This window comes from Penicillium robsamsonii (genome assembly GCF_028829455.1).
Source record: "Penicillium robsamsonii strain IBT 29466 chromosome Unknown utg000002l_segment0_segment0, whole genome shotgun sequence".
In the NCBI taxonomy this organism is placed as follows: Eukaryota; Fungi; Ascomycota; class Eurotiomycetes; order Eurotiales; family Aspergillaceae; genus Penicillium; species Penicillium robsamsonii.
In genome coordinates, this window is record NW_026643220.1 from 2,497,913 (window position 1) to 2,522,695 (window position 24,783).

Below are 24,783 nucleotides of genomic sequence, written 5' to 3' on the forward strand. Positions count from 1 at the left end.
AATGACAAGAGGAAGGAGAGGCACGAAGAAAAGCGATCAGGAGACAGTAAAGACCCAATAAGAGCATCCGGTCAACGCTTAGCTTGATCACACTCAGCTAAGAACTTGTAAATTCCCTCCACACCTTCGTACGCAGAGTTGCTCTCTGGTTCGCCAGCGCTGGAGACTTCGGGGAAGAAAGGCTGATCTCCAAGCTCACTGATGTTGATACTAGAGTAGCTCTTGGTCGAAGATTTCCATGGATTGGCACCAAATAGCTCACTATCTTCGAAGCTGATGGCATTACCCGAATCCCGACTGCCACCTGGAGATGATGGCGTGCGGCTTTCTGGTGTCATCATCCCTTGCCAGTCAAGATCCGCTGGATACTGAGGGTGCAACTTTGGGGCTTTTTCAAAGTAATAGTCTGTGTCGGAGGAAGTGGCGATGCTCGGTGCGAAGGGAAACAAAAGAGCCAAATCAGCGCCAGTGCGAATATCAAAATCCTCATCCTGGGCGACTAGGCCTCGCTGAATCCCAACCTCACAACACAGCTGCTCGACAGTTTCTACATCACAGCCGGGGAACCGCACCCGGATCGTTGATCGGTCGTGAAGAGAGATCGGAAGATCACCAAGTGATGAGAGACGTTTGAGGTCATTCATGACTGCGGAGAAATCTTTCAAAGCACGGGCAAAATCGGCAGAAAGCAGATCCATGAGACCCTCAGAGTTCAGAGAGTCACACGAGGCAGAACGGTCCTGCTTACCAAGACCACCGAGGGCAGTGATGGTGGGGGAAACTTGGAAGTCAATGAACGAGCCAGGGGTGGTATGCACGTTGGCATTCATCTTCCGCTCCGCCTGGTCCTGTAGCGTGCTGACTGCCTTATACCGCTTCTCTCCAGTGCGGGGATCGATGCCGTCGAAGCGGACTTTCTGCCCAGACAGAAAGAAGGCACGGACACCCTGCGATACATTCTGAATAACTTGCGCAGGTGCGGCAGGCCCATGTGAAAAGTATCTAGCTCCGCCAAAACGGCCAGCTCCAGCAGCATACCCTCCTGCAGTCCGACCAAGGGTGCCACCGGTCAGATTGGGACGAAGAGTAGACGCGAAAGGTGCACGGCTGCTGAGTCGACTGATATTCGCCGCAACGCGAGAGGTATTCCGGGTAGCAGCAGCGGCATCGGCTCCTAGTCCAGATCGAATCGTAGAGGCGAAGGCGCCGGCCGCACGGGTCGAGAAGTGGCGACTGCGGGCTTGACGGATAGCAGCGGCACGGCTGATTGGCTGGCTAGGATTGATTCGGGCATAGGCTGGTTGGTATCGCACCGGATGATATTGTGTAGTCTCTGGTAGTTTGGAACGTATAGCCTTGGAGGCTTTTGCGTAGGCAAACCTGACAGATGGTTAGTCAATGGCTCATTGTAACTCGATATAAAGGGAAAAGGAGACGTACCTTGCTACTCTCCATATTTTAGGAAGCAGCAGGTGCCCTGCTGAAGGCGCCATGGTGGTATTTCAGTGATGAATAATTCAATCAAGATGATGGAACAGATGAAGAGGTGAAGGATGCCTGATGATGGGGTATGGATCCTTATCTCTCCGCCTCAGACACGAGGCTCCGCAGTGGCTTTGTGACGCCACCTGCGTGATCAAAATTACATGTTTGTTCTGTTTGCCCTGTATGTTATGTTTGACATTATGATGACATTGGAATGGATTCATGCGTTTTCTGTTGCCAACCAAAATATGATTTTTTTTGGGTACAGCAAGACTATTTTGGTAATTACAGCTTATGTACTTGATAGAAAGTATTTGTTACATCAAATTGATTCTTTTGGTATCAAAAGCCTATGTACTCATCAAACATTCATAATTTTCGACATATTTACTCGTCATCGCCAAAGAACACCTTAATGGGGAGCCATGCGTCACCACAGACCTTGAAGCGGTCCTTAAGGTTGTCGAGCTCGTTAATCTCATCGGGGGTCAATTCCCAGCCGTTGATATCAAAGTTGCCCTCAATGCGAGACTTGTTGACGGACTTGGGAATGACACTCCAGCCCTTGGTGATACCCCACACGAGGAGAACCTGCTGAGGAGTCTTGCCCTTCTTCTCGGCGAGCTTCAGGAGGGTGGGGTCCTTGTACAAAGGAGAGTCGGTTGAGCCGAGGCAGGAGTAACCGGTGGAGTGGATGCCCTTGGAGGTGTTGTAGGCGACCAGCTTGGGGGAGGGGTTGTTAGGGTGCAGCTCGATCTGGTTGACGGCGGGAACGATCTTGCAGCTGGGGTCGTTCAGGAGCTTCTCAAGGTTCTTGATGCCGAAGTTGGAGACACCGATGTTGCGGACCTTGCCAGTGGCAGGCAGCTTCTGGACTTCTTGCCTGTAATGAACATGCATTAGCACTAGTTCCCCACTGGATGGACAAATTGGGTCATTTATTCACTTACCAGGTCTTGATGAAGTCCCAGTCGGGGAGGTGCTTGGACAGGTCCTCGGGGTCGGTAGAGCTGGGCCAGTGAACCAAGTAAAGGTCGACGTAATCGGTACCGAGGTCCTTGAGGGAGGAATCAATGCCCTCAGCCACACGCTTGTGCCAGGGGTTGTCCAGCTTGGTGGTGAGCCAGATCTGGTCGCGGGGGACACCGGAGTCCTTAATACCAGCACCGACCTCGGCCTCGTTTCCGTAAGCCAGAGCAGTGTCAATGTGGCGGTAACCGGCGAGAAGGGCGTCCCTCACGGCCACGCGGACCTCATTGGGCTTCGATTGCCATGTTCCCAGACCGATGGCGGGGATCTTGTCGCCGGTGTTAAGGGTGTAAGTCTTCCTGTAGAGAGAGAATAGTTAGTGCGATGATCTGGGGAAGCGTATCGCTATTTCAAGGACTTACTGAGTGTGTTGGTTCGACATTTTGATATATTTTGAATGGAATATGGAAAAGAGAAGTTTTAAGAGGCGAGGTGGTCTTTATATAATGTGCCGATGTAAAGTGGGCAGGTCCAAGAGCGATGATGTCGTTGGGGGGAGAAGAGGGGAGGTGGGGGGGGATTGGTCGTATTGGTCGTATTGGACATTATTCTCATTACTCCAACAGAGCCCGTGGAAGTGATCAAGAATTACCCGACTGGCCAATATCCACTTGATCACTTATATCGTCATACTGGAGCCCTGGGGAGGATTCTGAGGGTATAACCAACTCAAGGGACACCAAAGGACCTTCTATTCTGGCTAAATGCAACGTTTCCACTCTAACCCAACCACATCTTTCAATTGTGATCGACAACCCAATTCATCCAATTCTCCGAATTCTCCTATGTGAAACTCGGAAACTTCTCGGTCTCATTCTACATATTATTCGCCCGCGTTTCGGTCTATTCCACACGACCCCACATCCCATCCCCCCTGCCGGATAATTTCACATTCCGACCGACCATTATACCCGAGTGCTGCATCCCGAGTACCCCATACCATTTTACCCAGCCCCTCACTATGTCATCAGGTTTCGTTTCATCCGGAACAAACGAGCAACCCATCGAGCGTGACGATGAGTGGCTCCGAGCGGAACAGGAGCTAGAGGAAGAGCGGAGGCGGAAGGCCGAGATAGGAAAGCAGGATGGCGGCAAAAGTCTCTTTGAGGTATTGGAGCAGAATAAAAGTGAGCCAACTCGGTTGCCTGGCCCCTGTCTGCATTGAGAGAAACGAGCGGACAATTCATCCACGGAATCTGGCTAACATGTTAGGGTGATTTTCCTCGGTTATTATACAGTGGCCAAACAAGAAGCTTTTGAAGAGAAATCCCGTCTCAGAAACCAATTCCGCTCCCTCGATGAAGACGAAGTCGACTTCCTAGATTCCGTTCTCGAGTCAACACGCGCCCGGGAGGCCGCGGTGAAGAAGGAGACGGCGGATCAACTTGAAGCCTTCCGCCGACAACGCGAGGAGGCACAGAAAGCACTGCTCGAATCAACCTCGTCGGATGTAACACCCGTGCAAGGGGAAGATTGGGCCGCGCTCGCTCGCAAGAGACGGCGTGATAAACAAAGGGACTTATTGATTCCAGGGAAGAAGCGCAAGGCTTCGGCTACCGAGAACGCCGCTGGGAAGGACACAAACGATGGGAAAGACTCACAGGGACAGGCTGGGGCTGGCAGTTCAAGTACCAAGAGGCTGGATCAAGAGACTTCCAAGTCCAATGAAGCCGCACCTGCTTCTGTCGCAGCGTCTCAAACTACAAACCCTGCCACACAGCCCAAGGTGGTAACAGATATAGAAAAGGGGCAACTAAAGACAAACAGCCCGACAAAACCACCTGCGGTTTCGCTTGGGTTGGGAGGATACAGTTCGGACTCGGAATAATCGGCCGACATCCATGACCTGGAGGGTTAGTTAGCACAAATATCTAGGCTACGGCTGTATGATATAGATAAAATTAATGATGAAAGAAGCAAATATCTCTACAAGTATACTAGGATCGCACCCGTATCTATAGATCATCGCTAATACCCCGTGCCGACGTTCGAAGTCATTGTCTGAGTGCCTTAATCCTAATTCCAATCCCTTCCACCTGCTCGTATAACCAAAATACCAGAAATAAAGAATGAGCCGAAACTGTAAGGTTGATATATTCAGAGAACTAGATTCAAATTATTGTGGTCCCCAAACTGCCGTACGATTCAATAATAATCGAGTCGGGCGTCCACTCTTCACCATTTTACATTTCACTCCATGAGTATATGTAACAACTTCACGATTATCTCGATACCAAACCAACTGGACTTTCCACACATGCAATGCGAAGGTTCCTTACAAAGTCCTCCTATGACCCTGTTCTACTCAACATGCATCGCGTTTTGCTTCACCTCCTGCTCCTCCGCCTTCCGCTCCAGATCATGAGTCATGTACTCTTCTCTGCGAGTTCCAGGTACGATCCATGGAGCATTTACAAACATCTGGTTCATTTCCTCGAGAGGCACGCGCTTTGTCTCCGGAAGCAAAAGCCAGAAGAAAAGGGCGTTGGTGAGGTTGCAGACAACAAAGAGGATATAGAAACGATACCCAATATTCGTCATTGCGATGGGAGTGACCTGACCGATCATCGTGTTGAAAGCGAACGAAATCATAGTGGCAATCGAGACACCCTTGGCACGTGTGCGAGTGTCGAACACTTCAGCGGGGATAATCCAGGACAGTGGACCACAGGTTGCGGAGAAGGAGAAATTGTACAACCAAGTCATAATGATAAAGCCCCAATGAGCGCCGCTGTTGTTGGTTGTTGGAGGGAACTGTGCGAGCAGCACAGTTGCAATGATGAAGGTCAGACAGTTGCCGAGGTTTCCGCCGATTAGAGTCCAGCGACGGCCGAAGCGATCAATGTACATCATGCAAAGGAACTGCCCAAACAATGCGATGATGGAGTTGATTGCCTGGTACTTCAATGTGTCTTCATCGGAGATACCGATTTGACCGTAGATCTGGGGTGAGTAGTATCTATTCACGAAATATATCAGCCGAGTGCTTCTATGTTGACCAAGCGTGATGGTGAATTGTTGTACACTTACTGAATGGCAGATACACCAGTCATCTGGACCGAGGCTTGCAATGCACAGCAGAGGAACAGCCGACGGAACGAGGAGCGATTGGTGAACAACTCGAAATAAGACTTGGCCTCGTTCTCATGCTCAAATGTGATGCTCTCTTGAATCTGAGCAAACTCTGCCTGGACCCAAGCATCGTTTTCGTTCCCATGGGCATGCAGCTTGGCCAATGTGCGCAATCCCTCTTCGGCGCGATTGTGATCGATGAGCCAGCGAGGCGACTAGAGAAACGTTAGTCATTGCAGTTGATATGATCGAGGCCAGACTTACCTCGGGGAAGAAAGTGATCAAAACACCCAAGAACACCGCAGGAGCAATCTGCAAGCCGAGAGGCAGTCGCCATTGTGCAGAGTCAGTCGCTGCAAAGCCAGTGTACGTTCCATATCCAATCCACCCAGCACAGAGCGCTCCAATACCGAGCATGAATTGCTGCAAGGAGGTAACTCGGCCCCGGATGCTGGGGTGACAGATCTCGGCTTGGTAGAGAGGGATCATCATTGTGAGGAAACCGACGCTAATAATCATCGTTAGTGTTTGTTTGGGTGCTTTTGTCACAAAGGTCACATACCCTAACCCGGCCAGGAATCGTCCACTGTATAGATAGTCAATTGTGACCGCACCGGTTTGGAGACCCCCTCCGAGAGTGAAGATGAAGCATCCCAATGAAATGGTCCGTCGTCTTCCTAGGTAATCACCACTGGGACCCGCAAGGCCGGCACCGATACATGCACCAGCAGTGAACAGAGACACAATTAATCCTCTGGAAAGTCGTTAGATATTTTCAATATTTCCACATATGTGAGACTGACGTTTGGGTATCGTTTGCCTCGAATTTGCTTGAAAATGATTCACAGACCAGCACTGCGGCGATAACACCCAGATCATCTGCGATTATGTCAGATCCCGTATGTCAGAAAGGGAGGTTGGAAAAACATACATCCATAGAGAAATGATCCAAGAGACGCAAACACGCCGACCAGGAACTATATATCAAATCATGAGCGCGGTCTTCTTAGCGGGCTGAGTCCCTTCATACCTGGTACCATGACGGCGAGAGACGCATGGTTATGAGAAGTGGATATTTTTATAGAGGAATCTGGGGTTGAAGATCTATCTCCACATGTCACTTATTCCCCTGGGGAGCTTCTCTACATATACAGAGGGAATACATGGTGACAAATGGGGCAGTTACTTCGGAGAATCGCATGCTATGGAAGTCAAGGCTTAAACTACACTAACGCGTGGTGTAAACGGGGAGAAATGCGGAGAGTTCACCAATCGCTTCATTCTGTCATTCAAAATAGTCTAGGACGAGGTATTCCAAGCAGCTAGCACGCGCGGAATTGGCAAAGAAATGTGGCGGGGAATCTCGTCTGTGATTGACGGAAGATCTCCAAACCTTGTTCCATGCCGGGGTATCGTGAAGGTCAACTGTCAACTGATTGGCTTATCGGTCCATCATTGGCTTAGCAAGATAACCAAGGGCTTCGTCTCGTTTTTCCGGTCACTACAGGGGTGACTAACGCCAATACAGTCACCCGGTTCTCGCGACTCTCCCCGCAGGAGTTTTGCCGCTTCAAGGCCGAAAAGATCGGTTATTTACAATCTTCTGGGATCAGAGACATTCTCGCTTGTTTAATTGTCATAATCAAATCGCGCCCTTCAGGATTTAACGAGAACACATTTCCCCTGTGAATCGGATCCCAGGTAAATCGTTTATTTACAGAGACGCCGCCAACATAAACAGTAAAAACAAACTTTCGAACGTACAAAAGATGACGACCTTTACCAAGTTGGAGGATCATGAGACGCCCCTCATCTCCGTGCACCCGTCCAGGCGCATTTCCAAAATCAACCCGAACATTTATGCCGGCTTTACCGAGTAAGCCATCGCGGACTCCCTGTTTCATGACATGGACTGACTAGTTCCACAGGCACATGGGACGGTGTATCTATGGTGGCATCTATGATCCCGGAAACCCGCTCTCGGACGAAAAAGGATTCCGCAAGGACGTTCTGGAGGCGTTGAAGGGGCTCAACATCCCTGTCGTTCGGTATCCCGGTGGAAACTTCTGTGCGACCTATCACTGGCTTGATGGTGTTGGTCCTAGAGATCAGCGGCCAGCACGGTATGATCACATCTCATGTCACCTTTTGGTAGAGCTTTGCTGATGTTGACCTGCCAGACCTGAACTTGCTTGGCTCGGAACCGAGACAAACCAATTTGGCACTGATGAGTTCATGCAATGGTGTGAGGCTCTAGGCACGGAGCCGTACCTTTGCTTCAACTTTGGTACTGGTACCCTGGATGAAGGTATGTTCTTACTCCACTCCACTTTGACATGATAGAATTCTGATGTTGGATTTAGCCTTGGGCTGGGTTGAATACTGCAATGGAACCGGTAATACTTACTATGCCAACCTGCGAAGGAAGAATGGTCGTGAGGAGCCCTACAATGTATGTTCCGATAAATGCAACCTGCTGGGCTATATTCAGTCTAACAACCTGAGCAGGTCAAGTACTGGGCCCTCGGAAATGAGTGTTGGGGCCCCTGGCAGGTGGAGCAGATGACCAAAGAAGCATATGCTCACAAGGCGATCCAATGGGCCAAAGGTAATATTTCCATTTTGTTATCAGCAGAAAGGTCGCGCTAAAATGTTTTTCTCACAGCTCTCAAACTCTTGGATCCCACCCTCATCCTGATCCTCTGCGGTCAAGATGGCACTGCATCATGGGATTACTACACACTAAACCAGTGTCTCGTGCCCGCCCATTCTGCACTGTCAACCAGCTCGGTCCCTTTGATTGACATGCACAGCATCCATCTTTACACATCCTCATCATCCCACCTGCCAAATGTCACAGCACCACTGGCAGCCGAGCGCGCAATTGAAATCACCTCCTCCTTGATTGATCTCGCCAGAGTTGAGAACCAAGTTCCCCCCGAGCAGCTTCGCCCGACAATCTGCTTCGACGAGTGGAACGTCTGGGATCCAATCCGCGCAGAGGGAAGTCAAGGAGCGGAAGAAAGCTACACGCTCTCTGACGCGCTCGCCGTGGCCGTCTGGTTGAACGTCTTTGTCCGAAAGAGCAAGGATGTTAGCATGGCGTGTATCGCACAGACCGTTAACGTTATCTCGCCTTTGATGACTACCCCAGAAGGAATCACCAAGCAGACCACCTGGTGGCCGCTTTGGCTTTTCTCGCGATACATGCGCGGCTGGACCGTTGGAAGCCATGTCTCCTGTGGAACGTACGAGGGTGAGACATCTCCCAAGTGGATTCGAAGTGTCAAGGATACGCCCTGGCTGGATGTCAGTGCCACTCTGGGAGATGATGGGTTTGTCAATGTTGCTGTTGTGAATATCCATGACACTGAAGACTTGGAAAGTCGGGTTGAGGGGCCTCATGGAGAGGTTTCTGTGTTCACGGTCACAGCGAGCGATTTGTTCGTGACCAATATGAAGGGCAAGGATGAAGTAGCCATTCAGGAGTCGACCTGGGATGGAAGCGGGATGTATAAGTTCCCGCGACACTCGCTTACTCTACTGAGATGGAAGGCTGAGTGAGTTAACCAAGATGGTATTATGAGGACAGCAATAGACTTTATGCAATAGATATCAAATTGGTTCAATTCGTTCTTATGATCGGGCAAAGTCCAGTAATTCTATCTTGGCTCTAACCATAGTTCACGTCATGGACAGTCCCATCACCATTAACATAGACATTGAGTCTAAATTCAATCGGGCATCGTCAGTAACATGTTGGCTTCATGGGACTTTGCAATGAGGCATTACCTGTTCGGAATATAATCTTCTGTCTGCGCGTCACCCGGCTTCAATATCCGGTGAGATTTAGGAAGATCTTTTTTCGCAAAAGACTAGCTAGCAGTTAGAATATTATGTTTTATTTCGACGATGTCTCAAAAGGTGACGCACTGTCTCATTACTGGTGTCACTAATCGTCTTGCCCATCAGCTTGTTGATCCACTCGGGCTTGTCGCCCATTGAGGAGTTGATTCCTGGAACAACGAGTGGCATAATGACTTGTTTTAAAAAATTAATTCCTTCGAATGGAAATATGTGTAAAAGGAACAAGATCGAACGTAAAGTATGTCGGGGATATAACCCATCTCCCATCAATGACGTAATATCCTGATTAGGGCTAGCGTCTTATCATGCGCCTCTCAGCTCAGCAGGTAACACACTTTTTCTTAATTGGCTTCACCACAGAAATGATGTCAAGCCAAAGGCGCATCAAGATTCAAATGGTACGTCCCTTTTCGATAGAGTCTATAGGGATTCGTGTTGAGGATGACAGATGAAAAGATCGGAAATGCACAATGCTGAGTCATGATCTGTCCACGCGGGGTACCGGGGTCTCAACAAGGCACTCCGACGAGGTGTATAACATGTGCCAGTGCTCGAGAGGCATACCGGTGGCTAATATTGTAAGCGTCAAAGTACAGATTCAATCATAGTAATAGGCATGTGAGGTCTCGAAGGTCCAACCAAGCTACCAGTTCTTCGGCCAGTCCTGGAGGGCAGGTGAACCCCAACTATACCTTCGACCATTGATTATTCGTACTCGGTTGAGGCTCGCAGATAATAAACCATGATATAATTCTTTATAGTAGAGCTCGTCGTTGATAACCAAGAGGAATTCCCAAAGGACACACCCCACTTGCGTCTGGGATGGCCCTACGGCCTCGAGATATATACTGCACTCGCTGCTGAATGAACTTGACAAACCCGCCAATTCTGTTGTAACCCACAGTAATTTCCAAAACGCCCTATATACAGCCTGCAATCCACCGGTAAATACTGTTAGAATAAAAAGTACTACCTCGGTGTTCATCCATACCAGAACTATATCGCGTCGAAGATTATCGCAATGATCATGCCATGAAGGAATTCCGCCTTGTAAACGCGTTATCTAGGGAGTTAAGATCTTTACAAGTTAACCCCGTAGCTAAACTACGATCTCGGCCAATTTTCTGTAGGCTTACCTGGCGGGTCAAAGTCAACATCGTATTGCGACTCCCGTGGATCATCTTGCGTAATACTGGCGCAATACCTTCTGTTTAACATACTTTTGCTTACTGATGCGATCGAAGGAATTGCGCTTACTTGAATTAGTAGGAAAATCTAAGTAAAACATCTAATCTGACGCGGAAAAGGATGGTTATCAACTTGCGTGCTAAGACGCAATCGCTTACCATCTTGCGTCATGCTTCAAGATGCCAAATCGTCTCGGAGATACTGCGATGCTGAAGTATTAAAGAAAACTGATATGCCACAATATGATAGTCAGAACGGTATCTGACAAGAAATCAAGAACGTCAAAGGATAAAAAAAAGCCACTATGCCGGAATTCATCAGCCTCACGTTCCCAAACGCATCTACGGAGATAGATCCGATTCCCAACGCCTCGATTGATCCAGAGTACCTTACTCGCTACGCTCGCAATCTTGATGATTATGGTTACAACTACACACTGGTCCCCTACGACTCATCATCATATGATCCATTCACCATCGGAGCAACCATTTTGTCTGTGACCAAAAAGCTCAAGGTCATCATTGCTCTACGACCCAACACATTGTACCCCACAGTCGCAGCAAAGGCGCTAGCCACACTCGATCAACTCAGCTCCGGTCGCGTCGTTGTCCACTTCATCGCAGGAGGCAGTGATGCAGAACAAGCCAAGGAAGGTGACTTCCTAAGCAAGGATGAACGCTACGGACGCCTCGAGGACTACATTAAGATTCTCCGCCGTGCATGGAAGTCCGACGAGCCATTCGACTGGGACAGCAAATACTACCAGTTCAAGCAATTCAGCAACCGCGTTCGGCCTACCAACGGCCCAATTCCCGTCTCTGTCGGCGGCTCCTCGGACGAAGCATACCGCATCGGAGGCTCCCTGGCTGACATCTTTGGACTTTGGGGTGAACCTTTGAAAGAAACAAAGGACCAGATTGATCGCATCTATGCTGAGGCAGCCAAGGCCGGCCGACCGGACTCGGACAGACCACGCATCTGGGTGACATTCCGTCCTATTATCGCAGAGACTGAGGACCTCGCATGGGCCAAGGCACACAAGACTCTCGATGCTCTGAATACCAACCGAGCAAAGGGACAAGGAAAGGCACCCCCGAACGCCCCACCCCCACAGAATGCAGGCTCTCAGCGGCTTCTTGATATTGCTGCTCGTGGCGAGGTCCAGGACCGAGCTCTTTGGTATCCTACTGTTACCGCGACTAATGCACGTGGTGCATCCACTGCTTTGGTTGGATCGCCCCAGACTGTCGTCGAATCCCTTCTTGACTACATTGATCTTGGGGCCGATCTTATCTCCATCCGAGGATATGATAATCTTAACGACGCCATTGATTATGGACGGTTCGTACTTCCCAAAGTTCGTGAAACGTTGCAGGAACGGGAGAATGGTGCTTCAAATTAAATAATGAATGTGAGAACTGGTTTTAGCATATATCATTGCACGTCACTTGCATATGTACCTTTTTATCATGTCGAAAGATTACTCAATGAATCAAAGTCTAGTAACCAAAGATCAACCACTAGTAACATTATGCTCGTCAGTATTATCCGCTGGCATTAAAAGCGACAGTATAGTACGGCAGGTTCTTGGGTTCATCGCGCCAACTAGGATTTTCGCTGGCAGAAGGTTAACCAGCTGCCATGAATCAACGTTATGTAGTCTCTTAAGGGGTGTCCTACTAACAATACCATAGGGCAGTTAATCGTTATATTCTAAAAATTATAGTAGGGCTAGACTTTCTGTACGGGATGTACGAGCGATTTAGATATCATACGTATTCAGAGTAGGGCATATATTGACTTTAGCAAACTATCGCTTTAAAATGGAGAAATAATCTCATGTTTATAACGGCTTGTACGTAGGTTGGCACTATAGACCAAAATGTCTGCCGTAGTCTAATATAGCATTGGTAGATATGTCAACATGATCTTTCTTAAACTTCATATCCGCAAGGCCTCTTCAATTCCTCCAGTCGTGTGTTAGCGCTCGATGTATGTACTGCAAGGTATGTCATGATGCTCGGAGACTACGTTCCGAGAGATAAGAGACAGGGTCTTATGTGGTTCTAGAACCGACGACGGTCTTAATTGTACGCTCCATAATTCCGTATCTTGTCCCCGTCTCTGTCGTTTACGGATTCCGTATGTAGAAGTGACATCCTATATCCGTAACCTTTCAATGCAGACGAAGAAGAGTGGGAAGGTTGGAAAAGTGAAAAGGCAAGAGTGTATGAAACGAGAGATGTTCAACACAACATGATTTGTAAATTGGGCCACTTCAGAAGCCCAGATGATACATAACTGTAATCACCCCAATCTCAACCAATAATGCTGGGGAGCCTTAATGTTATACAGCCACCGAGCAAAGCAAACAAAATCAGGTATGTAAACCCACATCATCATCATCATCATCATCATCATCATCATCAGATCCCATTTCTCACATTTCCCTCTTTCATATTCCTACATATCCTTTCATCGCATTCTTTCATTAACTTTTCTCTTCTTTCATCTCCTGCAAACAGACCTATCACCTGGTACCCACCCATGCACGCCAAGACTCGGCCCGAACCGAAGCCTTTAGCCCCACGTGCCGCTCACGACTGGTCGAGCGAGACTCGATCTACAATTGATTAAATCCCTGCGAAGATGGTAATGAAAACTATCACATGCGAGGCGCGTGTCAGCGCCGAGGACCATGTATCCAAACCCGACCTCTCTCCATTCGATCTTGATAAACCTGGAGTTGATGGAAACTCCTACAATCCCCCTCACTGTGCCTATCCGTCCTGGATTCAACAGCTGGAGCAGGGTGTTGCGGACTACGAAAAGTTCATACGCTGGGTCAAGCATGATCCCAGTCGGGTATACTACACAATTGTTTCTGCCCAGGCGGAATACGAGAAACTCCAGCAACAGATTGTGAAGCACGCCAACGGTGGACTTGAAGCTCACCGAGCTCGTCCCGTTCCCGCAGCCCCCGATGCTGCTGAACTCGAACACCTCGCCGAGTCCATTAAAAGTCATAATGACGACTTGAAGATGAAGCACCATTGTGTAGCTGGAGAAGCAATTTCCTACGCAAACGGACTTGGTCGCCTCCGACTTGACGAACAAACTCGCGCGGGCCCTGGGGTGGTTGCTTCGATTGAAACTCCTCACTGACGCCAATTCAATGAATTTAGCTTTGCTGCTGAGAGTGTTGAAGGGGATATTGAGCCCCGGATCAGCAATTCCACCCTCCCCGATCCCGAAAAACTTGACGATGGACTGCACCCTCCCTTTGAGAGCTGGCTCATTGACATGCAAGGCAAGCTTTTTTTTCAACGCCGACCACTACCCCACCGAAAAATACAAGATGGTTTACATTGCATCCCGAACCACTGGAATAGCCCATGTGTACCTAAACCTCCGTTTGCGACAGGATGCCATGTATCCGTACACTACAGCCCAGCACATGTTCGATGACCTTGAATGGAAATTCGGCGACCTGAACGATGCAGCCGAAGCTTGCAATGGGCTCGACAGACCAAACATGAAACCCACAGACGACTTTCATACCTTCCTATGCATGTTTTTGTACAAGTCCGGTGCAAACAGAACGCGTTTCGGGTGCCTGAAGCGCGAGCTCTATGACCGCCTGACCCAAGATCTGAAGAGAGCCGTCATGCCCGCAACTCTTGACAATGGCATAAAATTTGACGAGTTTACAAAGCTATGCGGACAGGAAGAAAGACTTCTAGGGCATGGGCACACCCAGAACAAGAAAGGGGTTTGGAAGAAGGGAAAAAAGGTGACATCTCGGGCCCACGAGCTATCAGGCAGCATAGAAGGAATAGCGAGTGCTCTGGCAACTGGAGATAGCAAGTGGTAGTGGTAGTTAGGGATAGATACTTGGTCCTAGCCAAGGACATTCAATATTAGGATACAATAACTTAATCAAAAGTTTGAGGGCCTGGTCAAGTCTAAAATTCTGATAGTTGTCTTACCAGCCCGCCCCAATTAGTAGTAGGGGTGAGTCTGTCCCTCAATACAGAAAGATCCCTGAAAATAGAAATTGTAAGAATTAGTATAGAAGGGACATATAAAAGAATTTTACTTCCTTGAGAATACTCAATATTTCTTCCTAAACCTACTATTAAATGAAAGGGATTTCTTTTACACTATATATGCAGTACTATACCTTCCCTAATTCTTTCTAGGGATGTGATCATTCCTATTATACTTATGCTATATTTATGTACATTTTGTATGGATATGACATATAAAAGATACCATAACTAACTTCTATATTATGGATAATTTTTGTATTGTGGGATGCACCCATACAAAAGTTATGGGAAAATACGGTAGGACGGCTACATTTCTAACATCGAATTGAATATAATTAGCCTCTCCCGTCCATCTCAATCGATAGCAAATGAAGCTAGCAAATCCTGTCTGATCTTCATCATCCAGTCAAATCCCTAGAAGGAAGTATTCAACAAAGACCTCAAACATCCTCAACATCGAAACGAATATGTAGTTTGTGAAGATCAAGAGCAGTGTGGAAAGTAGCAATTCGTCCAATCCGTTTTACACCCTGGCCATACGTACCTAGAATAAAATATGCAATAACCTTACCCACAGGCGTACCCATAATAGCGCTAAACTCTGGCGAGGAGCGGTTCCAGGTTTGAGTCTTTGCAGAAGGATAGCCAAGTCCTTCTTGGGAAGGGTAAATCTGTTCCTCTATAAATGGCTCAGTCTCACATTCCTGTACTTCGTCCATAAATATATACTTCAGACTGTCCAACCGAAAGTGTGTTTCATAGGCAAGCTTGATAAGCTCCGACACATACGGATCGTTCGACCCATGGAGTCTTCTCATAGAATAGAGGAAAAAGACGCCTGGTCCCATCGTCGAAACCAGTGCCGTAATTCCTTCTTTAGTCTTGATGATCGAGTGTCGGAAAGACGGGGACTGTGTGGGATCTGGAGTATGTGGAATTAGATCTCCAACTGGAAGACCAAGACCCACCATAGAGGCGATATATTCTGGTGATAACCATTCTCTTTCGTGCTCATCGGTCCAGAGAGGTCGTTGCAGAGTTTCCAATTTGAGTGTACTCATGGGGATCGGGCATCCAGGTTCATTGGCATTTTCCATCCATCGGATCAGCTTATCCCCATACGGCTCAAATCGGGGATACTTAAAAGCCATTGTAAGATAGAGATAGTATGAAAAATTGGAAACAGGGTGCATTGAGTAAATAACACATATAAAAACCATAAGCAACAAGGCAAACTTGAACAATGGCATTGTGAAGCACACTTGATTGATTAAATTATCAGGACTCAAACAGTCAAAGAAACAAAGAGATAAGAATAGCATGCATGGATTCCCTTGGTATTGTCATGAACAAAGCAGATAATGTCTTTTATGTGAGCCCCTTTCACCTTTCCCTTTGACCGAATATATGGTAACTTGAAGCTCTCGGCTTCATTACACAACTAGACTGTCTGACATGCATAAACTCATCTTTTAAATAATTTACTGACAGCATTATAATCACTGCTGGCCACAGATTTCTCATTATCTTGCCCAAAAAAAACCATCCAAGTGCTGGTGCTGCTCTTGAATTTATAGGGACCTAGGGAATCACTTGGACATGTACATACATACTTCCGAAAATGGAAAGTGGGTCCACACCACGTGCTAGTATATGTCGACGTCGTTTATTTCAGTGTACAGCCCATACATAGTAACGATAGGCATTTCTAATTTTGTGTTATTTGTTGTCTTCTACCCTCCAGGATGAACATCTACTGACAGCACCGGGGGATAAAGCGAGATGACTAAAAAGTCATTCGAAAACCCACTAAAGCAAACGCGTGGCTAGGAGAACGGCAATGAGAAGAAAGCCATTGTACAAGTAAATACTTGCGATAACAAGGCCAACCTTTGGACCAAGGTGATCAAGCTTGAACCATAGCCAAGAACTAGCGCTGTTGTAGAGTTTCTAGAATGATGGCTAGGCTAGGTTCCCGATCGCGTCCTGACCAGGCCGCCTTGTACAGTTGATAGTTCAAGTATCTCGCGCCTCGCGCCTGTCTCGCGTTTCTCTACACCATAACTCTCACAACAAGTGTTTGTAGACTCATCTTTCTTTCTTCGCGCTTCTGATACTAGTCAGATTGACATTCATAGCAGGTATGTTCATGTTCTTGTGCACAAACATTACTCTAATCTCAAGCTCATCTCACTCTTTACTAGACAAGGTAACGACCTGTATTTGACATCAATCATGGACACCATTTCTACGCTGTGGCAGCTGGACACCATCGGCCGAGCCATGGACTATGTCACCAATTCTAGGGACGAGCATCTTCGTCTCCAGAATTTCATCGACAATAAGTTCCTTGGCGATTCGCACACATCGGAATGGATCGATTCGCTTCACCCTCGCTCAGGCAATGTCTTGTTGCAAGTCCCTCTTAGTCCTGAAAACGTTGTTGAATACGCCGTCGATGTGGCAGCTCGGGTTTTCACAGCCTGGTCCAACACATTGCCTTCCCAGCGATCCAATCTTCTGCTGCGAATTGCGGACATTTTGGAAGAGAAGAAGGAGACATTTTCTGTATGGGAAAGCATTGATCAAGGCAAACAGCTCAATCGGGCTCGCTGTGAAGTTGACCGTGCTATTGAGCTTTTCCGGTTCGTTCATTCACCTTCTACATATGAGTTGATCTAACATTTATCAGATACTTTGCGAGATACATAGTACACGATGAGAATACTGCGGTGCATCTCAACAGGGCTCCAAAACAGTCGACCCTGACATACGAACAACGATTGCCAGTCGGAGTTTACGCTATTATCACTTCATCAAACATGCCGTTTTACCTTTTGGCTTCGAAGATTGCCCCCTGCCTTGCCTTTGGGTGCACAGGTGTGGCCAAGCCAAGTGAACACACTAGCATTACTGCCTTTTGTAAGTGACTAGATCCTTTGGTGTTTGAACAACTGCGCTTACCATAAGTATAGTACTTGCCGAAGTGCTCTTCCAAGCCGAGCTACCACCTGGTGTGATGAACATCGTTTTCGGAAATGGACCTGACACCGGCTCAACTCTGGTAGGATCGCCCCTCATACAGGGAATTTCGTTTACTGGGGAGGCCGAAACAGGAATTCAGATTCGAAAGGACACTGTGGTCGACATTCACAAATGCTTGTCTCTCGAGCTCCGGGGTAGTAGTCCAACCCTAGTCTTTGGAGATGTTGACCTCGATGAGGCAGTTGCTACAGCAGCTTATGCAGCGTTCGAAAACAGCGGACAGCTCTGTCTGGGCGGTTCTCGGATCTACGTCTACCGATCGATTTACAAGGCTTTTGTCACCAAGCTAATCCGATTTGTCCTTGAGCATTACCAGGTGGCCAGGGACCTTGGTCCGGTTGTTTCTCGAGAGCATTATGACAAGATTCGATCCCACCTTGTTCAGGCCAATGAAGAACATGTCAGGTTTGAGATTGGTGAGATCCCCAAGGAAGCTCCGAATGATGGTTTCTGGGTCAGTCCGACAGTCTTGAGTTACATACACCCTGGTAGTTCCTTGGTTCAAAAGGAGATCTTTGGGCCTGTGGCCGCTGTGCATTCATTTGATACAGAAGCGGAAGTGATCAACCTGTGCAATGCCAATCCCAACGGAATGGGAGCTGTGATCTTGACCGATGACCTGTCTCGCATGCGCCGAGTTGGAGAACATCTTGAAGCAGGGCTTACATGGGGAAGTTGCTGGCTGGGTCGTGAGCTCGGTGCGGGATTGAGCGACCCGAAGGCGGCTGGCACGGGGCGCGGAGGCGCACGTAGCCGGGATGTCTTTACACGACTAAAATCGGTACATGTCCCATCTTACTAAAGGTAGGACGGAGGTATTGCAGAGAGATCTCATGTCGCCAATGAAGATGATGATTTAGGGGAGGATGGAAGTGAGATCGCAGGTGTTGTGGAAGGGGTAGCCCAGGGGTAGCATTGCTTTTGTACATAGCAACCACGGGGCAGCTCAATAGGTTCATTGACAACCCGACCGTCTCAGTTCTGGCAATTTGTGCTACGATATTGAAGCCAAATATGCGGATATGAGTGCACGTCTCGACAAGTTGGCCCAGAAGCTATGTGGTATTGTTTAGTTTCTCTTCATATTGCTAGTCATGTTAGTTTATTTTGATGTCTTTCTGTTGCTTATTACTCCCGACAAGCCAGATCTCCATGGTTGAATCTTTAGGATTACCCGAATAGGAAACTTTTGGTATCAGGGTAGATGAGAAGCTTGGGGAAAGCTTGCTCAACGTTTAGGTACAGACTGCCTATTCTTTGTCCGTTCTCTAGGCAACAGATAGTCTTCTGAAGCAACTATCCAATTTGCTGCCACAGAACACATCTCACTGTCCTATGTCCTTTGGGAGAAAACACTTCCAAGGTTGGGTGAGAGGTGTTCGCCAGTAAACTTGCTTCGCAACATTCTTCGACATTTTGAGCCTGCATTGCATAGTTCCCTCTATATCTGGCTCCCCAGAGGCCTATTCTAAACTTAACATAAAGAATAATCCTTGGTTGTTAACGAAAGACCGTACCTATTACTATAGTTCCCTGGATTTACGCTTGATATAACCTGTAGTCAATACCATTGTTCCCACGAAGCGATTTTCTTTGTCTCTTTGTATTGCTTGAAGCTCTTTGTCACTTTATTTTTGTCCTCTTTGCCGGTCTCTACTCTCTTTGTGCTAACTCCTCTAACCCCTCGGTATCTTTATGGCCCACCCGGGTCCTTGAGTATTTTATTTATGTCGACGAGTTGATTGTTTCTTCTTTTAATAGCTCCCATCTACTCAATTATGAAGGATGGTTCACCAGGACTATATAATTCTCAAGGTTTTCCTGTCTTCATTACAAATATTCATTCGAGACAGCACAACCAACCGCATCTGAGTCCAAAATTATCTCACTTTTCTACACATCAGACAAAATAAAATTCATATAATGGCACATCAACCATCAAGCCCACGCATGCCATCGCGACAAGGCCCAGCGGTACGCAAGCTAGGGTCAGACAAGCGTAAACGCAACGAGGACGATGACAGTGTCTCTCCTCCTGCCCCAACTCGACGACGTCTAACCTCTAGCTCCATAGAATCTGCAGAATCGGTGTTATTTCAACTATCCTCCGAACCCCCAGACTCCCCAGGATCCCCGACATCCCCTGTCCCGTATCCCCTGCCAGATGGCAACAGTTCACTAAGTGATGGAAAGATACCCAGTACGCCCGCTAGCCTTGCAAGTGATGATAGAGACCCTGTGACGGACGAACAAGTCTGTGAATATCACCGAAAGGGAGGCGAGTACCAAGGATGGATTGCCGACCCAACTCTAGGTGGATGCAGATGTCCGCGAGCCACCAAATCATTGTTCGAATTATTCAACAACAAGAATAAGAGAGAGAGATTTCTTTGTCCGCATAACCATTTCGACAACCCACCTCTCTCTATCCGCGAGGACTTGGGGGAATTAGGTTTCCCAACAAGAACCTACAAGTTCCGCTATGTAAGCCTGTTAGTGCATGGCTTTGACGAGGATGGCTACAGAAGGGAATCCGATTATCAACATACTATCGCAGAAGGCGTTATTATCGGTGAATGCCTTTTCAGATTCACTGGACCTCATTGGTCAGATATCGCCATTGCTCAATATAAATTTGACCATCCTATCGATACTCTCAACTATCTTTATTTTACTAATGTCCAGAACGACGAGACTCTACCCTACGTGCAAGAGATTCTCTACCCAAGACATGATGTGGACTGGCCTGTGTATAAGGAACTTAAGAAACAAGTATGGGAGTATGGTACAGATGAGTATAAAGAGATTCTAGGTACAAAGCTGGGGAATGCAGCGGCCTGTCTTGTGCTAGGGGCTTGGGATAGAGGTACGCATCGCATTGCTAGAGTTCTCACTCTCGGCCGTGAGTACAAGATACACCTACGATTTGATATTGAGCCAATCCCTACGTCGGAACCTTGATCCCATTCATGGAGGTGTGTGGGCTTTGATAAAATAATAACTTGATATAGATGTATTCCGTGAGTCCCGGCTATCTCATCCAGTGAATCGGTCAACTTAACACCAGCACAAGTGTCCTGGTGACTCCTGTTCCTCGAATGGTGATTGCTATTTGCCTTCGGAGCAAAGGCGATGCAGATCACGCAGATGCGAAGGAATCTAAGTGGTTTCATTTGGGAAGGCTAGTAATGCCTGGCTTGGGTGTGTGCGTTTGAATCAAGTCAGACAGAAAGAAAGGAAAATTACTAGAAGCATCGGGAAACTGCGACATTCGACTTTAGGGTATACCTAGTGAGCACTATGAATTGGGGGTAGTTCTCTATAGTTAGTCAATTTGGTACTTATTAGTTAAAGAAGTTGACATGCCAGATTACTGTGAAATTATTATCTGATTGTTCTTACTATCAACAAAACTCTCCTTAATTATCTATCTTGCTCATCCCCTGAATATGGATTTTCATCCGGCACATCACCATTTTGCCGGCTTGGGAGCGGCGAAAGAGTCGATGTCGGGGACAGAGACGTCCATGACGGCGACCTGATTGGGAGATTCAAGCCTAGACCTTGGACACCTGCAGAACCAAACCGGGGTGCCGAGCCAGAAAATGAGCCTTTCACGGGAGACCGAGAGTTGGATCGCAGACCAACTCGAGAAATTGCGCGCCGAAGCATCTCACCTGAAGCATCCAAAGCAATAAGGAAGCGGGCCAGTTCAGCACACAGCTCCCAGTCTCCCTTCTGGGAGGCTAGAGCAATCAAACGAACAACGTATTCTTCGATGCGGCCATCATGCCCTTGCTCCTCATCCTCGAAGGCTTGCAGCACAAGGAGGTATCCAACTGCAGTTTTGAGGGAGTCGAGTTTCAAGGCCTGTTCAAATAGATCCTTGGGTGGAGGCAGGTAGGTAAATAATGTGCGCCATGATCGAAGCTCTGTTTTCCGTGTGCATTGTACAACAATCTCAAGGTAATCCCTGGGGGGAAGGGAGGCTTGGAGGAACGCAATGACAGTTGGGAGAAGCGGTTCCGCTCGTGCTTGTGGATCCTCACTCTTGTTTGCTCGACTCTCATTGTCCACTTCGTCGTCCAGCACGTGATGAAGTAGGATTTCCAATCCATGAGCGAAGTAAGATAAATGGGAAAAGTGGCGACAGAGAGCGAGAGCCGCAGGTGTTCCAATACTGGTCAGGCCATATTGGAGGAAATATGGTAAGAAAAGGTGTGTCTGGGGCGCACGAGTCAGTATAGAATGTTATAGATAGAGAAACTAACATACCCGGATGGCGAATTTCAGAACAGTGAATGTTACATCGCGTCGTTGCATCATTTCCGATTCAACGCCGAGGACAAGACCTTTGTTCAGCAAAACAGACAATGGATAAAAGTCTAAGGGGACGTTGAGTGGCGCCGGCACCATCTCCTCCTGCAGAACATCTTGAACATCATTCCAAGCTAGCAAGTTTTGGCCGCGGAACATCCAAAGAGAGTCCCGGAGCGACAGACTTCTGTGAGGTGGCTCCAGTGCCATATCGACCGAGGGACTGGCGGGTAGAGATTCATCAACCTGCGAGGGAAAATTGAAGGAAATCTGGTCACGCATCAAGATATAATACTCGACATCATGGGATATGACGCGCATGTCATACTTCAGGTCGCCCGCATCTGAGACCGTGGGCTGCAACAATACTAGGTTGCCATCCACAAGAAGAATCACCGACGCGACCTTTACGTCTTGAGATGGATCACCGTTTCCTGCTTTTTTGTCAGTGGTTTACTTAGATAACTACATAATAAACAAGATAACTCACGCATTTGCTCCTCGGGCAATACCCAGCTGATTGATCGAACGCGAGTGGGTGCCCGGACAATCCCATTGAAAGCGATCTGTCCAACAGGGACAAGAGTGATTTGAGGCTGTGTCGAATTAATGATATAATGGTACAAAATGTTATCGTATGTATAAACCAAGAGGGAATCTTCCCCAGAGGTTCCAATGTACACGACTGGTGATGGGAGATATTCGATGAACATAATCGAATTGTTACCGAGAGAAGCCTCGCGCGAATAAAGACGAATCTTTCAATCCAAGTCAGTCATATAGGGGACTAATGTAGGCAGCAGAAATATCGTACCTCGTATGACCCGTCGCTCTCCACCGCTGCGATCAGTATGTGGCCGTACCAACACATACCTCCTCGCACAGCAAAGGAGTTTTCGGCAATTGAATCCTCAAATACCTTCCATCGGCCACTGTTGACACTGTAATGTGCAAGGCCACGCCGACCTGCAATTGCAATATACCGTCCATCCTGAGACACGACGCAAGATCGAATTGGCCACTGAGAATGAAGATATGCCGGAGGATACTGGGCATGATGCCATAATGAATCCTTTCCTGAGATTGTCATGAGATCTGGAAGATCGTGCCCGCGGTAGAGGATACACTCAGTCCCAGTCTGCAGCAGGCCTCTAGCCAAGTTTGCAGACGAAAAACAACCAGTCAAAGCACTGCGAGCTGTCTCGAGAACCCACAGACGACGGTCGTTATGCCCAGTGAGAATGATGTCCGAACCTCCGCCAATCCAACATCCATCTGACACACCGGTTAGCCAATCCTCTGAATTAGCCGTCGCCAACGCAGTGTCCACCGAAAAGCTATTTCCTCCAGGCTTCCCAAATACACTCCATGTTGTCCAGCCATTCTCAAACCCAGCAAAGAGACAATATCCATCCGGAGAATAGCTCATGAAAGTTAAAGCCCCAGTGGTTCTGGGCGATGCTGGTAGCTGGAGCTTTTGTGAAAGTGGAATGTTGCCCATGTAATCTTTCGCAGTGTACACTAAGACATCACCGTTTGCGCAGCTCACAGTCAATAGGGAAAAGCGTGCATTTACGGCCACCTTCACAGCCTTTTCGCTGTCATTCTTCGGATTATGGAAGCAATGTCCATGGAATAGTTTCTTGGCTTGTTCGGGATCCTCATGTAACCCTGTATCTCGTTGCACGGCATATGCCTGGCCACTACTGGTAATCCAGATAAGGAGATTCATCGCACGATCGTAAACCATGTCCACGATCGAGACCTTCTTCGAGATCCCTAGGATACGACTTAATAGCTCAGATGTTGTTTGTGTTGCTCCCGCCCCGGCCGTCCATCGAATGCATTGCATCGCCGGTGGTTTCACAGTGGCGACAATAAGCTCTTGATCTAGCGCCAGCGCCTTGACGATTCCCGACTCGATCTTGATGGCCATTCGGAAGCGGATGCTGATGTCCCCAACCACATTGGCCTCTTCAACTGCCGAAAATTGGGCTAATTGATGACGACGGTGGTGTGTGGACTGATCAAATCGCTGCTGGTAGACTTGAGTTGTTGGATCCGATGCCACCGAGTATGTGAGTAGGTACCCATTGAGGGTCTGTACAACCAGGATCGTCGAATCTGGGCGCATGAGGAGTGAAACATTTGGTCCGTATGTTTTTAGAGAGAATCGAGATCGAGAAATTGCTGTAACGACTGCTGTTGGCTGCCAGAATTGTCAGTTTCCAGCTCAGACTTTCCTCATGAACCACAACAGTTGACATACCCGAGTCTGCCAAAGAGCAATTGATGATTCTGACATTGTGACAAACATCTGGCCAGATCGAGAGACACATATGTCCCTAATAGCTTCACTTCCCCATTCTGATTTGCCAGTGTCCGTGGACGAGTTGGATTGCGACTCATGGGGTTGGGTGTCTAGGGACTTATGTTGACCATCATCCCCTTTTGCTTCCGCGTTTTCGTCAAAGGTATTGGAATCATTTGTTGGAGTTGTATTCAAGATTTCGCGATCCTCATCAGAGGGGGCATAGGCAATATCGGGCCCATTGACCGCGTAGACCCGGGGAACTCCATGAGGCCAGTACATGGCTCAGGTCGAGTTCAGGGGTTAAGTTGGACAATGAAGCTCACATGGAGTCATCTCCAAGGAAGTAATTCTCCGTCAGCAACGCAGACAAGAATCTCCAAAGCACAAATTCAAATGTAAAGTTATAAAGTCCAA

General features: G+C 47.8%; 13 protein-coding genes across 13 annotated transcripts; 7 read left to right on the top strand and 6 right to left on the bottom strand.

Annotated features, from left to right (window-relative positions):
• Nucleotides 1-71: 71 nt before the first annotated feature.
• N7447_004196 (uncharacterized protein) lies at nt 72-1,493 on the bottom strand (the record flags this gene model as incomplete). The annotated part of the gene is made up of 2 exons (XM_057228471.1): nt 72-1,380; nt 1,441-1,493. 2 exons carry the CDS (start codon nt 1,491-1,493, stop codon nt 72-74), a joined length of 1,362 nt encoding a protein of 453 aa, XP_057087812.1.
• A 379-nt stretch (nt 1,494-1,872) lies between these two features.
• Nucleotides 1,873-2,896, bottom strand: gcy1 (putative glycerol dehydrogenase Gcy1; the record flags this gene model as incomplete). The annotated part of the gene is made up of 3 exons (XM_057228472.1): nt 1,873-2,368; nt 2,436-2,813; nt 2,877-2,896. 3 exons carry the CDS (start codon nt 2,894-2,896, stop codon nt 1,873-1,875), a joined length of 894 nt encoding a protein of 297 aa, XP_057087813.1.
• A 579-nt stretch (nt 2,897-3,475) lies between these two features.
• Nucleotides 3,476-4,342, top strand: N7447_004198 (PSME3-interacting protein; the record flags this gene model as incomplete). Its single annotated transcript, XM_057228473.1, has 2 exons — nt 3,476-3,641; nt 3,753-4,342. 2 exons carry the CDS (start codon nt 3,476-3,478, stop codon nt 4,340-4,342), a joined length of 756 nt encoding a protein of 251 aa, XP_057087814.1.
• Nucleotides 4,343-4,815: 473 nt separating this feature from the next.
• On the bottom strand, nt 4,816-6,643 carry N7447_004199 (sugar porter family MFS transporter; the record flags this gene model as incomplete). Its single annotated transcript, XM_057228474.1, has 7 exons — nt 4,816-5,473; nt 5,545-5,801; nt 5,851-6,094; nt 6,149-6,340; nt 6,390-6,465; nt 6,518-6,563; nt 6,617-6,643. The coding sequence occupies 7 exons, from the start codon at nt 6,641-6,643 to the stop codon at nt 4,816-4,818; spliced, it is 1,500 nt and encodes a 499-aa protein (XP_057087815.1).
• Nucleotides 6,644-7,355: 712 nt separating this feature from the next.
• On the top strand, nt 7,356-9,150 carry N7447_004200 (alpha-N-arabinofuranosidase; the record flags this gene model as incomplete). Its single annotated transcript, XM_057228475.1, has 6 exons — nt 7,356-7,462; nt 7,515-7,709; nt 7,767-7,894; nt 7,950-8,038; nt 8,095-8,194; nt 8,252-9,150. 6 exons carry the CDS (start codon nt 7,356-7,358, stop codon nt 9,148-9,150), a joined length of 1,518 nt encoding a protein of 505 aa, XP_057087816.1.
• Nucleotides 9,151-9,259: 109 nt separating this feature from the next.
• Nucleotides 9,260-9,621, bottom strand: N7447_004201 (uncharacterized protein; the record flags this gene model as incomplete). The annotated part of the gene is made up of 3 exons (XM_057228476.1): nt 9,260-9,314; nt 9,379-9,461; nt 9,520-9,621. The coding sequence occupies 3 exons, from the start codon at nt 9,619-9,621 to the stop codon at nt 9,260-9,262; spliced, it is 240 nt and encodes a 79-aa protein (XP_057087817.1).
• Nucleotides 9,622-10,945: 1,324 nt separating this feature from the next.
• Nucleotides 10,946-12,043, top strand: N7447_004202 (LLM class flavin-dependent oxidoreductase; the record flags this gene model as incomplete). The annotated part of the gene is made up of 1 exon (XM_057228477.1): nt 10,946-12,043. One exon carries the CDS (start codon nt 10,946-10,948, stop codon nt 12,041-12,043), a length of 1,098 nt encoding a protein of 365 aa, XP_057087818.1.
• Nucleotides 12,044-13,290: 1,247 nt separating this feature from the next.
• Nucleotides 13,291-13,806, top strand: N7447_004203 (uncharacterized protein; the record flags this gene model as incomplete). The annotated part of the gene is made up of 1 exon (XM_057228478.1): nt 13,291-13,806. One exon carries the CDS (start codon nt 13,291-13,293, stop codon nt 13,804-13,806), a length of 516 nt encoding a protein of 171 aa, XP_057087819.1.
• Nucleotides 13,807-13,906: 100 nt separating this feature from the next.
• N7447_004204 (uncharacterized protein) lies at nt 13,907-14,515 on the top strand (the record flags this gene model as incomplete). Its single annotated transcript, XM_057228479.1, has 1 exon — nt 13,907-14,515. The coding sequence occupies one exon, from the start codon at nt 13,907-13,909 to the stop codon at nt 14,513-14,515; it is 609 nt and encodes a 202-aa protein (XP_057087820.1).
• Nucleotides 14,516-15,133: 618 nt separating this feature from the next.
• Nucleotides 15,134-15,844, bottom strand: N7447_004205 (uncharacterized protein; the record flags this gene model as incomplete). The annotated part of the gene is made up of 1 exon (XM_057228480.1): nt 15,134-15,844. The coding sequence occupies one exon, from the start codon at nt 15,842-15,844 to the stop codon at nt 15,134-15,136; it is 711 nt and encodes a 236-aa protein (XP_057087821.1).
• A 1,084-nt stretch (nt 15,845-16,928) lies between these two features.
• N7447_004206 (uncharacterized protein) lies at nt 16,929-18,540 on the top strand (the record flags this gene model as incomplete). Its single annotated transcript, XM_057228481.1, has 3 exons — nt 16,929-17,338; nt 17,386-17,615; nt 17,669-18,540. The coding sequence occupies 3 exons, from the start codon at nt 16,929-16,931 to the stop codon at nt 18,538-18,540; spliced, it is 1,512 nt and encodes a 503-aa protein (XP_057087822.1).
• Nucleotides 18,541-19,661: 1,121 nt separating this feature from the next.
• On the top strand, nt 19,662-20,699 carry N7447_004207 (uncharacterized protein; the record flags this gene model as incomplete). Its single annotated transcript, XM_057228482.1, has 1 exon — nt 19,662-20,699. One exon carries the CDS (start codon nt 19,662-19,664, stop codon nt 20,697-20,699), a length of 1,038 nt encoding a protein of 345 aa, XP_057087823.1.
• Nucleotides 20,700-21,161: 462 nt separating this feature from the next.
• On the bottom strand, nt 21,162-24,648 carry N7447_004208 (RIC1 family protein; the record flags this gene model as incomplete). The annotated part of the gene is made up of 5 exons (XM_057228483.1): nt 21,162-21,962; nt 22,014-22,489; nt 22,546-22,813; nt 22,870-24,264; nt 24,325-24,648. The coding sequence occupies 5 exons, from the start codon at nt 24,646-24,648 to the stop codon at nt 21,162-21,164; spliced, it is 3,264 nt and encodes a 1,087-aa protein (XP_057087824.1).
• Nucleotides 24,649-24,783: the final 135 nt, after the last annotated feature.